Genomic DNA, 18222 nt, shown 5'->3' with positions numbered 1-18222 from the left:
AATATTTAATAGTATTATTATTTTAAAATTTATTTTATTGTGTTGTTCATTTTTGTTTTCCTTTCTTATTTATTTTTTTTATTTACTTCCTTGTATCACTTTTTTCTTCTATTCGATTTTGTATTTGTCCACATTTTATTTCTTTGCTTTGTTTTTTTTTGTTATATCACGCGTTTGATGCATCAACACACTGAGTCGTGAAAATACCATAGTAAAACAAGCATTCAACGATGTTTTTCATCGTGAACGAACGAGCTAGCTAGTTCTCCTGCTTGCTAACGTCCCGGGAGACTTGTTAAAGGGAAATACGACGTTGTAGGACGATCCTACCACAGTACAATCACCTATTACTATGATGATGATGATGATGAGCTGCTAGCTGTGAATTCGGCAAGTTTCAATACGAACCTTTCGAAGGGTCTCCGATCGATCGTTTATCCTATTTTAATTAGCAACATCATTTTTGTCGGTTCGTTAAGTTAAACGTTAATTTAAGTTGAATTTAATAAGAAAGAAAAAAGAACAAAAATAAAGTATTAAACATTTAGATTACATTAAAAACATTGTATGTATATTTGATCTTAAGTATATTTCATCATTCTTCTAAATATTATTATATGAATTCCCTATATATATATATATATATGGGGTGTGGGATGGGGGAGGAGTAATAATTTTTTTACTGAGTATTATGAATGAATAGTTATATTCAAGATTTAATAAAAAAAAAAAAAAAGAATCAAATAGAAAGAAAAGCTTTGATCCTTTGTACGTGTATGTATGTACTTTTATTAATGTGTGTTACGTATATGTACCTATACACACACATATAGGTAGTAGTAGCAGTAGCAGCAGCACACAGCAACCATGGTGCGTTGTGCTAGCCGTTCAGAAAGCACCATATATACCACCGGATAAGTAATTTAATCTCGTGCTTCTGTTCGTCCACGCGTACCGTTTCCCTTCTCTCTAGTATCGAAGATTCGATGTGGTGGAAGTCCTATCGACTCATGTCAGTAATAGTAGTAGTAATAGTAGTAGTAGTAGTAGTAGTAGTAGTCTACGTGCTTTCGCGAATCTCAAATATTCACGCAAAGTTCGACACCATTTAAAAAGCAAGCAAGCAAGCAGACATTTTTTGTTTTTATTTCATTTTATTCCTTTGATATATCAAATCGTATTCCTCCCCCTCCCCCTCCACCTCCTCCTCCTCCTCCTCTTGTTCGTTCACTTGCCAAATTTTTACCACCTAAAATTTGTTTAATCTCGTAAGATATACTTTTCTTATTGATATGAATTATATTCTTTGTAAATATTTCACGAAGAGGAAGAGAAGAAATTTATTGTGTTTAAAAATAAATATACACACACACACATTTACGTGTTGAAAGAACAAAACGCAGATAGGGATGCGTTGTGAGTGAGTGAGTGGATGAATGAATGCATCGATGATTCAAGAATGCATTCCTTCCGTTCGTAAGAAAATTCAATATAACTTTTGTAAAAACGACGATCGTATTCGAAAGGGTGGCATTCGCGTAACGTTCTTCTATATATCATATTTCTATTCGTGTCCCTTTCCTAAACATATAAATCCATATTTTGGAATGTATAAACAGGAAAGAACATATCTAGCTACTACCTTTCTGTATATTTCTCGGATCGGTGAATTGTATACGACGATTCTCAAGATAAAATGCATACGTATGTGCACGTGTGTATGAAAGAAAAATGAAATATTTAGATATCCAGATAAATAGATAGATAGATAGATAAAAATATGAGTAGGCATCAAAATAGGATGTAAAAGAGAATGGCGAATAAACTGATAGAAATAGAAGTGAAGAAGAAGAAGAAGAAGCTCAAAGGGGTGTCGAGGAGAAAGGGGGAGGATGGGTGAGGGGGTTGGTTGGAAAGACGCGCGCGAACAGCTTTGAGGGTTGATCGGGGGGTTTGGGGTTGGTAGTTTTCAAGGAAGGGCTGGAATTTCTTCGATCTTCCATCTCACATTCTTTATCTCTGTTGCACCCTTTGGGGCTAGTGTTGAACCCGTCGTTTGATACACACAACCACCCACACATACATATACACACACAAATATATAGATCGAATAGGTTTGTGTAGGGAATACTACTACTGGAGGGATGATTCGCGACGCGAGATCGTAACCATGGCAACGTTCCAAGTTAACCACGCCCACTTATTTGATTGGGACCAACCCCGAGCTACTACGAGCGTCGCGACGCCAACCAATACGATTTGGCGTCGTTAGAAGAGAGGCAGGCAGGTTGGGGGTTAGTTTCCTCCATGCGAAAAGGGTGCCAGCACCACCACCACCAAAATCTGATTTTCCTTCCTTCCTTCATTCGTTCGTTCCTTCCTTCCTATGGGGGTTTGCACCACCAGCAGCGAGATATCGGGCTTCGAATCTCCTTGGATATCACGCACCGATACTCCCTAAACGACGACAAACGACTAACCCTGTTCTATCTCAACAAACATTTCCTCTCTTATACGTGGCAAATAATATACATTTATTGTTTTTTTTTTCATCATTTCGTTATATAACGGAGTGGTGGGTTGTTGTTGTTGTTGTTGTTCTTGTCGTTGTCATCATTTGGTTAATAATCATCGTGTTTCGTATTAATTAATTGATTTATAAGTTATTACTTGTGAATCAGATAGATACGCGTGGGGGATTAATTATCAACGCAAACGTTTAACAGTTATTGTTCATTGTTTGTGAGATTGTTATGTTAATCCTGCAATTCTTCTTTACTTGTTTAAGTATTATTCAAGTTGAGATTATTCGACGGATTTATTCAGTTTTATTTATATTCTTATTCGAGTGTAATTCTTCTTCTTCTTCTACTTCTTCATCGTTCTTTTTTCGTGTGTCATAAGTTTGATTGTTCGTTAAATTTTGTTTGTTTGTGCAACGATACGAAAAGATGATGATCATCAAAATCGTTTCGTTTAATCTTTGAGAGAGACATTGATTAACATTTTTTTTTGGAATTATTCAACGAATCGAACGTGAAAATTATTTCAAATAATTCGGAACGATTATTTAATTATTTTTCGTTCGATCTCAAGTGAGATACGTGTTTGGTTTTGGTTTTTTTCTTTTTACGAAAACTGCTCTTACGAAAAAAGTGATCGAAGATAAACAACAGTGTCCTAGTGTGTTTTAAAAGTGATTGAAAACAAGTATCAAAAAAACATGGGAACATCAGTGTAACATACCATTCGAGTATTATTACCGAAAAAAGTGTAATCTGTAAATACACGGGATTGATACCACGATCACAAAGTTTCCAAGACTAGTTCAGGATTTATACATTTGGACAAAAAAAAATTAAATTTGATCAAAATGCAATCAACCTGTCAACAACAAGCCCAAGCTCATCCTGGACAAAACGGTACCTCCGCAAGTCGGACATCATTCCTCATCGAGGATATTCTCAGTCGTGGTAGCGTACCACCCCATACACATCATCAACTTCATCATCAACATCTTAGCTCGGCTCATGGTCAACAACATCAACAGTATCAGCAATTCGCCAGTTTGTTGCCCGGTTATCCGTCGGCGCCACCCACTGCTGCATTTTTTTTGGGACCACTTTTTGGTAGCGCTGGTATGGGGGTTGGTGTGGTACCTGGTGTCGGTGAACTTGCTGCCTTAAAACATTGTCGACGAAGAAAAGCACGAACGGTAAATAAAATAATAATTATCAAATGTTCGATTCAATATTCTCTTTACTGTTTCACAAATTTCAAACACATAACATTATTAATCTTCATTGATAATAATATGAACATTCATTTGAAATTTTGATTAGGTGTTTAGCGATCAACAATTAGCTGGTTTGGAAGCCAGGTTCGAAGTTCAGAGGTATTTAAGTACACCGGAAAGAGTTGAATTAGCAGCAGCGTTGCATTTATCGGAGACCCAAGTTAAGACATGGTTTCAAAACCGAAGAATGAAACATAAGAAACAATTACGAAAGTTGAACACCAATTCCAATAGTAATGGGATACAATCGTCCGGACAACAGTGTGGCACGCAATCCGGTTCGGTGACATCGCCAGCTGGTGAGTACACTTTAACAATTGATTTTCATTTGATCTTACAATTAGATCAAAATTATTACACGTTATATTAATCGAAAAGTTTTTTCATTTTTATTCTTGTTGTTGTTAAAAAAACAAAAACAAAAAACCAAACCCTACAAAATGTGATCGCAATATGGCTGAGTTTAAAATATTTCAGAAAATGTTCTTTAAATATCTATCTTAAATGCTATAAAAAGTTTGAATAAGGATTCCATTTGTTATATAGAACAAAAAATTGTTGAAAATATGCTATTGTTTATCCATGTAACCCCTTAATGTAATCTCGATTGGAATCGAAGAATAATCGAAGTATACTAACATTGATTCTATTTGATTTTCGTATATGTATTCAGGGAGTTGTGGGTTCGTGCTACGATTACGATCGATTTGCCATTTACTCGGTCAGCTTTAGAATTTTAGCGCGTGTTAAATATTCCCGTAGCCATCGTAATAATGGACCAGTATGACGATATAATGCAACCAAAATTCCACTGACAATAAATTACGCAAGTTCGGCTTAACTAACCAGACCATAACCCACCCAGGTGGTGGTGGTGGTGGTGGTGGTGCTGGGGAGGGGGGAGGGGCTTGGAGGAACTGTAATCATTAACTAGCGGTACCTAGATAATGATCGCCATCTATAGTAGAATTTCCCGCAATCGTGTATGGGCTCTAACAATGTTACTACATCCAAATTATATTATACAAGAGGAAAATTCAACGATGAAGTTACACGCGGGTGATGGTGGTGGTGGTGGTGGTGGTGATAGTAGGAACACGATGATAACCCGCGAACAAGATAGTTGGAGAAAAAGAGGGGGGTTTACGGTGTGGGGGGCAAATGGGGGGTGGGAGATGGAAGGAAGGAAGGAAGGAAGGTAGGAAGGGGGGAACGAAATGTTGGTTAAACTGATATATCAATTTGGGAATATAGCGTTGAAGTATTTCCTCGTTAGTAAGTAGAATGTTTGTGCGAAACCGTTACGCTCGTTTTGACCTTTAATGAATTAATATCGGTTTTGTTAAAAACTCTACTGAGAGAGAAAGAGAGAGAGAGATAAAGACATTTGCATTCCGTAAGAGATTAGAAAAAAAAAAAATAACAAATTCTAAATAGATCTTAAAGAATAATCACAAATGTTGGTCCTAATTTTTACGGTATATTCGCTGACACGTATGAACAATTAATTCGATTGTACGATCACAAAAATAAGAGTTACATCGTTCGCGGTTAATTAATAATAATAATAATATAATAATTTCAATTGCCAATCTAAAACAAATTCCAAATAAAATCTTAAAGAATAATCGCAAATGTTGGTCCTAGTTTTTACGATATATTCTCTCACACGTATGAACAATTTATTCGATTATGCACGATCACAAAAATAAGTAAGAGTTATACAACGTTCACGGTTTAATAATAATAATAATAATAATCATTTCAATTGCCGATCTAAAACAAATTCCAAATAAGATCTTTAAGAATGTTCACAAATGTTGGTCCTAATTTTTACGATATATTCTCTGACACGCATGAACAATTAATTCGATTATGTACCATCACAAAAATAAGAGTTACATCGTTCGCGGTTTAAATAATAATAATAATCATTTCAATTGACGATTGTGATCGGTCAATTTTTTTTTTTTCCCCGTATCAGTTGCCGAGGCTAGCCTAATGAAATTGGGTCAGGTGTATGCTGGTACACAACTCAGACGGCGGCCGGTAGGTTCTAAGTCCTCTTATCACGGTGGCGAACAATCGAGAGAATATAGGTCTGGTCGAGCACTTAGCTGATAATTGACTAATTTTCTCGAAGACCGGAATCGAGAAACGAGTAGGAGGAAAAGGGAGAATGAGTTAGTTAGTTAGTGTGTGAGTTAGTGAGTGAGAGATGGGTTTGATGGTAGAGATGATAGAGGGAAACTGGAAGAGAAGAGAAGAAGGGGGGAGGGGGAACTTCTTAAAGTATCCGGTAGCGTCTTGAAGATGTTGAAGATGAAGTGGTAGACAAGACTTGTCCTACCCCATTCCTCCCTCACTCATATACCCACTAACTCAGCCCCCCAACACATATATACCAATACAAATACATCCACGTTTCTATCCTTCTTGTTCTTCTTCTTGTTCTTACTTGGTGCCCCCTTAGCTCGCTACCAAGGAGATGCCTCCGATAACTTCGTTAGCCCTTCCTACTGAACGAGAGAAGCCATCTTGGCTAGAGGAAGACACGGAGTAACTTGAGGACTCAGAGGTTAGGACGGTGCTGATGCGGCTCTGCCTTCCGATTTTAGAATCGTGCATTGAGTGCATAAAGCCTCCTATCTCACTCTGTCATTCACTCACTTCTCTTTTAGCCCCCTCCCCTCTACAGTCTACCCTCTACCCCTACCCCCTTTTATAGCAGCGAAAAGCGACGCAGTTACCTCCCCCAATTGCTGCCACGACGACTACGCCCGAATTCAACGTTATTGCTCGGATCACGACCCATCTTCTCTTCTCTTCCTCCTCCTACTCCTCATCCTCATCCTCTTCCTCTTCCTCCCTTTTCTGTCTTCCCTCAGATTAACTCCCGTCCCGTACTCTCTTTGAAACTGTGGGATCGATCAATGATGTACTCATACATCAAACGTTCGTTGATGTTGTTATATTTAAAACGTTTCCTCTTACAGATATTTCAATACGATGATATATATGATAACTTCGATGACGATCATGAAATAAATGTCACGAATCTATATGGGAATCATGAAACATTTGTTTCTTTGCAATTATTTGTTTGATAATGAAGTTAGGTTTCATTTTGATTAAACTTTTGCATGACTTAACTTCAGTATTTGTCTTCGAATATATATATCATTAATCTTGATAATTAGAAAATACGATAATAATATTAATCGAATATTTTGTGGGATTAAATAGTAAATTTCAATTGAAATAAAATATTTACAAGTCACATATTGGTAGATTGTTGCATGAGAAAATTGAGATATAATTCGTAAGAGTGAACGGGTTTAAAATTATTAGGTCGACAACTAAGTGATTGCGGATTTTCAGTACCTGAACGATAACAAAAGGTCATCGAATAAAAAAAGTTACATTACCTAATCGAATGAAGTTATATTTTTCGGCACAAAAGAATTTGAAATATTCTTTATCACTTAGTTGCCAATCCGAATATATCCAAAATTTAGGATTAAATTAAACAATATAATAGATTTTCATAATCAAATTATTGATTTTATCGTACGACATTTTTGATTATCAACAGAAAGACCCGTGGACTTCTCATTGAGCAGCGGTGGTGTTGGTGTTGGTAATGGTGGTCGAGAATCACGAGGAAGCAGTGATGCAGCAATGGATTCCGATGATGACGAAATTGATATCCTTGGGGAAGATGAGGAACCATCACCTTCCAGGAGCGTCGGAAGTTTACACCTGCCCAAACGTAGTTCATCGACACCTTCCTTTCATCAAACGACGACGCAACATTCGCATCCCCATTCTGTTGTTACACTTTCCCATCAATCTTCGCATCAACAACAACAGCAACAACAACAACACCAGCATGCCGTTCAACAACGTCAACAGCATCGCTGAGAATTCTACGTTGATGAATTCTAACCGAGGATTAATTATTTTCAACCTGGACACACATCTATCGCTAATTCTTCCATTTCTACTTCTATTTCTACTTATTTTCAACTATCAGCTTCCTCTTCTTCTTCAACTTTTTCTTTTTCGTCTTAATTCTCGAAGAAAATTAAACAAAAACACACACACACATCATGAACTTGATAAATTTCGAGATGACGACGATGATGGTGTTGTTTTGTTACCCCTCGAGGAGGAGGGGATCATGGGGGTTTGGGGAAAAATAATATAAAAGTGAAATAATTGGTGCGAGATAATTGACGTGCTGCTATCCATCGGAATTTTTTTTTCTTACGATTATTATAATAATAATAATAATAATAATAATAGTAATAATAATAATAATAATATCTCGTCTTCGTCGTGGTTCATAACACGAAAAGGTTCAATTCTGTGCGGTGAAAAATAATGTTTTAAATATTCGGATTAAACATTTGATCATTTAAATCTACGAATGCTGCGAATCCATGAGTTTTGAGAGAAAGTTCACTTAAAACAAAAAAAAAATGATCGATCATTTAGGGATTTAATATCACACGGAATATAGAATTAAATTAAACGACAATTTATTAATAAACAAGGGGAAAAATGATTAATAAACAAACTCTAGTGAAAGATATGAGGATAAGAAAATAAATGAATGAATGAATATGAATGAACGAATGAATGTGAAATAAATAATATTAAATAAAATATTAAAAAATATCAAATTAATGAGAACAAATCAATTTGTGCCATGTCCGGAAAAGGGGAGGGATTTTTCTTCTAAAAAACAAAAAATAAAAAAGAAAGAAAATGTGTGTTCGAGAAGAAAGGGATGGGATTGTTCGTGACAAACGGGGGGAGGGGGTGTAGGGTTCTGTTTTTTTTTTTTTCAGTCGGAAGATGATTTTTCCATCGGTGGAAATTGAATGAAAACGCTGCTAAAAAAAAAAGAAAATCACTCGCCGATATCGAACTCGAGCGACACTTTTTTTTAAATTGGCAAAGTGGAAGTAACGAAAGAAAAGAAAAGAAAAGAAAGTAAAAAAAAAAAGGGAAAATAAAAAGAACAAAAAAACACACACACACACACACACACACAACAAGCTAGTCCTCCTCTCGCGTCACTTTTTATAGCGAAGTGTAAAGTTAGCCTGCGGTTATCGTTGGAATTAAAAAATGTCGTACTATGACGCCGAGCATGTGTCTCTTCCTTCATTTAATCAAATACCCAATCGTTTGACACTTTTTTAAGTCAAGTAGTATACATATATATATATAGTATTTGTTTTATGATTCTCGATACTTTAACTGCAATATAATTTGAATTATTCTAACTTCCTCCCTCCCCCCCGACCCATTCCTAACCCCAATTGACATTTCACGATGTCCCAAAGAAAAAAAGGGAACATTTAAGAAACCACACTAATTGCCTGACATTTTCTACAACGTTCGAGACATTTTCCATGGACCCCCTTTAACGATTACAAAGGAAACGTTAAATGACCGAAACGTTCACCAACCCTTCCCCCATAGCCCCTGAACCGTGGTTTCATTAGAAAAGTATCAAACTTAAAATAATAAATGATAATGTTTAAATGAATAAGACGAGAATAGTACGATGTATGTTTTAATAATCATAAAGGTAAGTTTTCATGCTCGGTGTTTTACCAGCTGGACAAAATTCGACCTCGTAACAATAATCGTTGTCGTTGAAATAAAACAGAAAAAAAAATAACAGAACGAGTGAGTTAGCGTGTCATGGTCAAAGGAACAACAGTTACTTTATTTTAAAATTTTATTGGTAATCTAATTTATAAAGGATTCTATAATGGTGATCATAATGATTCGGATTCTTCGAAACCGAAAACGAAGAAAATTCGTGCAACGTTTAAGATCAAATTGTTCGAAACAATCATATCTTTAGCATAATACCTGATGTTATCGATCAGGATTATGAAAATAATAATGACAAAATCATAGTCAAAGGAACAACAGTTACCTTCTCTCAAGATTCAATTAGTAATCTAATTTATACAAAGGATTCTATGATCATGATAGATGATTGATAAAAAGACACCACTTCTTCGAAACCGAAAACGAAGAAAATTCTTACAACATTTAAGATCAAATTATTCGAAACAATCATATCTTTAGCATAATACTATCGATTAGAAACTTATCGATCAGAATCATGAAAATAATAATGACAATCATCGATATGAGAAAATCTTGTTGCTACCTGTTGCTACTAGAGCCAACATTAGATTCGGTTAGGTGAACCTGACTAGGAAAAAGATGTGGTAGGTAGGTAGATAAGGGGGGTGGGGTTGGGTGGGGTAGGGTGTCCTGTCACGTAGTGTGGTAGTAGAGATAGGACGAGCCGTTGGTTGTAAGAAGAGGACGAGAATATAGGCGGAGCCTGTGGGATACGCCGTGCTTCCAGTTCGGCTGAATCCTAATACCCAGATAATGGGAAGTAATTGCGAGGGATCAGAGCAAGCAGAGCTACTCAGTCTCTCTCTCTCTCTCACTCTCTCACTCTCTTATTCACTCACTCACTCACTCACTCTCTCTCTTGGTTTAGGGTTCTCTGTGTGTATAGAGTAATGAAGTAAGCGAGAGAGAGAGAGAGAAGGGGTGGTTGGGGTGGTTGAGTGAGTGAGTGAGAGAGAAAAGGGGTAGTTGGGGTAGTTATATAAGAGAGAGAGAGAAGGATACTAGCACTATAGACTACTCCTTTCCACCCCTGACGTTTACCCTCGACCCTTCATCCCAATGGGCCCACGACAAACGTACCAAGTGGAGGATGATAGAACAAGGTTTGGGTAGATATAGATAGAGAGGAATGAAGAGGAACGTAATCGTATTATCGGACGAAATCACGAAGCACGTTCTCGAATACACTTTGGGACGATGATACGTCATTCTTGAGATTTTCTGCATTAGGTTCTGTACTTTACGGAACACACACACACACACACATACACTCTCTCTGTCTCAACGTGATCTTTGTGGTCGACTTTTTCTTATTTAATTTGTTTGAAATTTAACCACAAGCATTTGTAATTAAATCCGAGACAATTAATATGTTGTTTAAATTGTTTGAAAAAGAAAAAAAAAGGAATAGAAAATGCAAGAGAAATAATCAAGAAGTCTCTTAATTGATAAAAAACATTTGTAGAAATAGTTTTTATGTTAATTAGAATTGGGATAGTTTAATCGTTCAAAGAAATATAAAATTAATCATTATATTTTAATTTGTTCTCGCGAAAATGTGATTAACCAAAATCAAAGCATATTAAAAAGGGTAGTAGTACTAATAGTAGTATTATTATCGTAAAAATGTGTTATTAGCGTTCGTGTATGATATTATATCGGGAACGATGTTGAATAAGAGGAGGAAACAAATAACGAACGTATTACAGAATTCGTTATTAATCATTTTATTTTTGTCTGGGGTTGTATTACTTCAATGTTTTTTTTTTTAAATATATTCACCAAAGCGCGTGCCGCTAGGAGAATATGAAAAGAGAATGTAAAAAAAACAAAACAAAAAAGAAAAGAAAAGAAAATATAAAACAGAATAATGATGAAAGAGAGAGAGAGAGAGAGAGACAACAGGGGATGGGGGGGTTGGCTGGTTACCTTAGCAGGTAGCCTGCAAATTAATAAGATCACGGGTGCCATTTATGACGTTTATTACATTCCGTTAAGACGTCTATTATTACGATACGTAAATAAAGGGTAAAGGATAGGCGGATTGAAGTGAGATAGAAAAAGAGAATGAGGGAGAGAAGAAGAATTGTTGAACGGGGGACGTGTCCTCCCCCAAGAGTAGAAGCGACGAAGCGGAATGCGGCGAAAATAATGAAATAAAAGACAATGAAGTGGCAGGTACAATAGCCAATACTAGGTTGGGGGGATGAACGAGGCCTTACGCGGCGGAGGCCTTCGACCAGGGTGCCAATGACGAACGGTTGCCAACCAGTGTGGGTGGTTGGTTGCTTTTATGTGTATGTACGTGTTGAGGGTTGGGATAGATGAAGTATAGAGGAACAGTAGGAGGAGGAGGAGGAGGAGGAGGAGGAGGAAGAGGGTTGCGCGCGCGCGAACACGCACCCTCTACCAAAGAGATCAAGAGAGAGGGATGAGAGGGTGGTGGTGTGAGAAGGAGGGGAAGCTGGACATTGAGAAGGGAAGGTACGGGTGTGGGAGGGGGTTGAGGCGGGGTAGTTGGGTCGAGCGGACTAAATGCAGTGGGCGTGTTCCCATTACTTTCATTATTTTCCGTCGGAGGGGTTCGGGTACCGATATGCGTGGCTCTAGATACGTGTAATGCATTCACCTACGAGTTTAACCTACCCCCCCTTCCCCCTTCCCACCCCCTTTTGTGACTCGTATAGGTGACGACTACTATATCTTCTCTCTTACGCACACACACACATACATACACTCTGTTCAGCATCCCTCTCTTTTACTGTTCTCTCTCACTTTCACCCCTTCGTGTCGCTTTTCGACGTCACCTCTAGCCCCCCCCCACCTCCATTCATCCTCTACCTCACCTCATCTCATCCTCATCTTCATCCTCATACTCCTGTTCCTCTTCTCTGTATAGTCCGTAGATAAAACGTCGAGTAGCGGCGCGTACATCACACGAGAAGATCGAAAAGGGGGGCCCCGAATATTAAACGTACGGACACAACCAAAGACGACGACGACGACGAGCGTCGAACGTTGAACAGCACCATAATTATATCAAACGAAATTACTCTCTCACGCATTCTCTATCTATCTATCTATATATTTTTATCTTTATCATGTTCCTATCTTCATCGTCATCACTCTTTTTCCCCATATAAGAACACAAATATCGGGGGTGTAAGTATAATATACGCGCGCGGGGGTGTGTATGTGTGTGTGTCTGTGTGTTCATGTGCTTCTTTGTTGCTTCTCGCTTTGTTAAATGGCGCGTAAGCTGAGTAACGAACCATATGGTACCAACCGGTGTATCGCTTTAAGGGATCACTTACGTTTGATCCTTGATTTTAGAGATCACTCGATAGATTATTACAGTCTTTATGTTTCTTTTTGATGTTATACTTTCTTTTCTTTCGGCGCGTTTTGGAAACGTAAATTTAGTTAAATGCGACCGAAAAATCGACACCACGAAGTTGTCGATATTTAAAATGCGCGGGAAAATTGAAATTATTTTTGAGGTTATATTCGTTTTGGTATACGTTAAAGAAGTATAACTTCTTACTTGCATACATAAGTACACATATCAGTTTTTTTTTCAATATCTATTATTTACTGTCGAGAGGTTGTTCTTATCGTCTTTGAACGATTTAGGTTAACACAGTTTTTTTTCGGTTTCCTATATGATTTTTTCTGATAAACGCAATTATAAACGTAATTATTTTGTTTTATAATTTAATACACAACCACTTTTCATATTCAAACGGATAGATTAAAATAATCGATCGTTTATGATAGAAAATATAATTCTTTCCAATTTGAAAAAACGGACAATGCGAATTTTTTCATTCGATTCTGATTCGCGAATAATAAAACACGCGAGCGACAGGGTTAATTCGAGAGTGAGATACGAGTGTGATGTAAATGGAAGTTGGGAAAGGGGATGGGATCGGTGGTGGGGGGTGGGGTGGAGGGTTTTGAAATGGTAGTAGTATGGTATAACGTTCTTCCCGCGAATCGAAATGTCAAGCTAAAGAGCGGTAAAGAGGCTCAAGCGCATCGTGTTCTATGAACAGAGTTAGGCCGTTAGGCTAACAAGCTGTCAAGACGTCGGCGCGTGTCAATCCACAGCTCTGCGACCAACCAACCAACCCAACCCAACCTAACCCTCCAGATAAATCCACCCTGGAGTACTCTTCCATCCTGAGAAAATCCTACCGAATCTTCTATACATACATTCTAACTTTAAATATTATTCAACTGTTACAACAACAAAACAAAAAGAAACTACTGTATGTGTATTTTGGAAACATCATTCAATTCAACTTTAACAATTTTGATTATGATCCAAAATATGAGCGTGAAAGTTAGGTGTATACAACGATGAACCGTTTGATTAAAAAATTAGGAAAGATCATTTGATACGTTGAATTATAAATTGAATTAAATCGATCATTAAAATTATTTCTAATATTTGATATGATTTCAATTGAGCAACTTTTTGGGACAATAATCGTGTGTGAGATTTGTAGAAGATAAAGAAACAAAATGTAGATAAATATTTAGAAAGTATGAGTAAGAATCGGAGAATCCAATGGAGTGAAGTTAGCTTGAGAAAGGATTCGGAATTGGGAATCTCCGAGGTTTGGGTCTTTGATAGAAATTGAGAGAACGGGAAAGGCAAGTTGGTTGGTTGGTTGGTTGGTAGTGGCATAGGCGACGGCATTACTGCCCACGTGCCGTTTAACTTGATCACCCTGGCCAATCTGGCCTCGTTTCAACCTCCGGTTACTACGACGCTTCCGCTAACAAATAACATTGTCGACGACCCTGCGGGGGCGTTTTGATTTGATTTGCACACCCTGAAAGCCGGCCTGCCTGCTTGCTTGCTTGCCTGCCTACCCCCTAAAGGGGTGGTGAGAATCAAGTCAGAGGAAGACAGAGAATACCAATATTATATATACACCAAAGAAAGATAGATAAAGAATATTCAACAAACGACAAGGAAACAAAATAATTCTTACAAAACGATTCTACGATAAAAATTATTCATAAATATTCTCACGATTGGGGTTTCATTGATCAAACGAAATTTGATTGGACGATTTAAAAAAAAAAGAATGAAATCTTACAAATGGAAACAAAAGAAAAATGATATTTCATTTTTAACTGCATACTCTTTCTTATCGTTTCACACATCGCTAAGGGTCTGAAGTATTTATAGATTTTTATTCGAATCCCTTAAACATTTGAATTGATGAACATTTTGGCATCATTAAAACGTTGCACATATTATTCTTATCAACGAATACACAATTAAACGTAATCGTTCTAAACTTAATAATATTTTTTATTGGTGAAAAGAATAATAGGATAGGTTAAGAAATCTACTACCAAAGATTCAAAAGCGCTTAAATAAATAATTTTTAAGTATGAAATCACGATTCTAAAGAAGTTTTCACAGGTCAAACAAAACAAATATAAAGATAATAGTAGCAGCGTTGCAAGTGTACGTGCTGGTACGGGGTTTGGGAGGCCTGATTAGTCCTGTTATTTAGTTAGGTACGCAAAGAAGTGTCCCCACACCCCCTAAGAGTTTACAAAGTTGTTCGGGTACTACTAGAAAAAGTGGATTTGTGGGTGGGAGAGTAGAAGATTGTAAGAAAAATAAGAGGACGGGGGGTTGGCACTGGTACGTAAACTCTGTGAACAGGGAGATTCGTATCTACACGACGTGTTTAAAAATAATTACCGAGAAAGATTCGCCGATAGTCACGGAGTCGGCCACTTATATACGCCATGGTACTTCTCATCTGGGCCCCTCGAGTGCTTGGTCCTCGTTTCGCGCGATATAAAAAGCGGCCTCGACTCTTCCACTTTGTTTTTTTTTTTTTTTTTTTCTTACTCTCGCTAACCCTCTCCAACCCACCCTCCATTTTACCTTCGTCTTGCTATCCACCCCCGACACCCCCGTTTCAGAACCCTTTCTAACCTTTCCCACACCCCCTCCCCTGTAGTTGTTCTCACTTTCTCTTATTCTTATTCTTCTTCTTCTTCATCATCATCATCTTCTTCCTAACCTGGGGGGCGGGAAAGGGTTGGAAGGGGGTTAACACCACCACCAACACCACCACCAACTCTTCTTCTTCCGGCCAGCACAATTACGAGTGGTACTCACCTTTCAACCACTCTATCACGACGTTTAAAGAGAAGTAGTAAAGACTAAAGGTCCCCCCGTCCCCCTACCCCTCACCCCTACTCCTATGCCTTTTATTTTTTATGAAGGGCTTTGCTGTGCTACACACAATCAAAAGGAGTGAGTTGTTTCTCGATGACAATGTACAATAACTGGCGACCCGACGTAACCTCTTCCTTCCTAACCCCCTCCCCCCTCCTCTCGCACCACCCACTCGTTCTCCTCCTCTTCCTCGTCTTTATTCTTGAACCAGGTACAAGAGTATCTTACACCCTTTATGGTTTTACGTTCATCGTTGTGTTAAGCTCGAAACTTTTCAACCCTCGTTTTCAGGTTAAGCTCAAAACTTTTCAACCCATCTCAACGTAGGCTCAAAACTTTTTTCAACGACCCTCTCGCAGTGTGGTGTTCAGTGTTGATCGTGTGTTAGGCTCAGAACTTTTCGATATTCACCAGGTTAGGTTCAGAACTTTTCAACCCTTCTCAATGTAGATTCAAAATTTTTCAGAAGAAAAGTTTTTACCGGCGGCACACGGATTGGAATCCTAATCTGATCTCCTAAAATTGTGGTAAAGTGTTGAAAAAGAAAAAAAAATATATATATATATCAAGTAGAAGCTGTGTAAGGTAAAAACAAATAAAAAGAAATTGATTATTAATTTTCTTCAGTTTTTTTTTTACTCATTAATTTATTTATAATATTTGTTTTTTTTTCTTTCTCTTAATTTTTTCCATGCATCTCTCTTTCGCATACCCATGATGAGAAAAATTATGGCTTCGATCTGAGTGACGACGAGAGGAGCAGGAGGAAGAGGGGGTGTGGGGAGGGGATTTATTTATGCAGACGATAAATAGAGAAAAAAAGCTTTTCGATTAAATAACTTCTCCATATTTATAATATTTATATTTTGTTTACATATATATTCCTATATATATATACACACATACATACATACATACATACATATATATATATACGTATATATATATATATATATATATAATTATAAGAAGAATATTTGTAGTAGGCAAAACACGGTATTCCTCTAGTAACAAAACATCATTTTTTTTGTTTCGTTATAACGAAATAATAAATTTAACATTTAATAGAAAAAAAGGCTATAAGGACGTTTAAGATACAATGAAAAAAAAAGTTTTTTTTTTTAGGTCCAAAAATCGTTTAGGCTAAAAAAAAAAAAACCTTGATGGTGGTCTTTTTGTTTCATTATTTGTTTTTTTTTTTTTTTTAAACGTTCACAAGCAAGATTACTATCATCAGCCCTTCAACGTTACATATAATATAGGATTAGTCTTCTCATGTGGTCTTGCGGATAATTTCTATTCAATTTCACCCCATAGATAACCTCCTTCCTTCCTTCCTTCATTATTTCCTACCATCCACCCTCCACCCCCCACTGCACTTTTTCACCCTTCCTGACACTCTTCACATACACATTACTAAATTCTTACAAATTTTCTATCATTTTAAATTACATCGTGTCAACCAACCAACCCCTTTGTTTTGTTTTCATCATTTTAATTACATTCACATTTATATAATCCGCATATTTTATTCGCTAGGCTCTTTTTTTTTTCTATTTTTTCTTTTTTCTCTTAATCATTCCGATTTTTAATACTGAATGTGTGGTTTTATCATACGCGTTTACATTTATATACGATCGACACTGACAATTGAAAATTATTAAAAAATAAACATCCCTTTTTTATAGATGCATCATCATCATCATCATCATCATCATCGTCATTATTATTTTATTATTATTATTAGTATTATTATTATCGTCATTATTGCGTATTAATATATTGTGCAGAAATATTTTTGTTATTAGTTAACCTTTGTGTGTTGTTGCTTTCTTTTTTTATAATAATTATATATTAATTATTATTGTAGTTTATAATGTTTTTTTTTTTTTTCACAGAGATGTTTTACACATTTTTGAAGGGTTTGAAACTTGCTAAAACTACTTAGGCATTTTGTTTATGATAATATACGACAATAAATAATATTCTTAAGTTAGGGTTGTTTCAGAGAAAACGTTTAAATGTTTTAAGAATTATACTTTTCTTTTCTTTTTTTTTTTCTTCTTCTTCTTCCTAATCGTGCTAATTATTATTATTATTGTTATTATTATTATTATTATTATTATTATTATTAATAGCTTCTTTATTTTTTTATTCGTTCGTTTAAATACATTCAATTACTACTTCGTGCATGCATATTTGTTTATTTTCTTTTTTTTTTTTCTTTTTTTTTCTTTTTTGGTTTTCCTTACTTTTGTTATACTTTTTCTTCTACTAATTGCAGAAAATAATAACAAGAACGAGTTACGAAAATCGTATTAGAAATTTGTCACAAATTAAAATTTTAGTTTAAGATTAAGCTGACCACAAGGGGTGATGGGGTTTGTTATTTAATTTAAACAAATTTATAATTTACGTAAGAACGATTTGAGATCACTTTTAAAATATTTCAAACGTTACACAATATATATATTTATATATTATATATATAATATTATTCATTTTATATATCCGAGTAAAATTTGAATGA

The 18222-nt window shown here is 36.3% G+C and overlaps 1 protein-coding gene across 1 annotated transcript; it reads left to right on the top strand.

The window, feature by feature from the left end:
- Positions 1–2257: 2257 nt before the first annotated feature.
- LOC106788514 (brain-specific homeobox protein homolog) lies at positions 2258–8392 on the top strand. Its single transcript, XM_014751831.1, has 3 exons — positions 2258–3715; positions 3843–4095; positions 7392–8392. The coding sequence occupies exons 1-3, from the start codon at positions 3374–3376 to the stop codon at positions 7718–7720; spliced, it is 924 nt and encodes a 307-aa protein (XP_014607317.1). The 5' UTR covers positions 2258–3373; the 3' UTR covers positions 7721–8392.
- The last annotated feature ends 9830 nt before the right edge of the window (positions 8393–18222 follow it).

This window comes from Polistes canadensis, unplaced genomic scaffold (genome assembly GCF_001313835.1).
Source record: "Polistes canadensis isolate GaletaPanama2010 unplaced genomic scaffold, ASM131383v1 scaffold_142, whole genome shotgun sequence".
In the NCBI taxonomy this organism is placed as follows: domain Eukaryota; kingdom Metazoa; phylum Arthropoda; class Insecta; order Hymenoptera; family Vespidae; genus Polistes; species Polistes canadensis.
The sequence above is the reverse complement of the archived record's forward strand: the minus strand, read 5'-3'. Positions and strand labels throughout refer to the sequence as shown.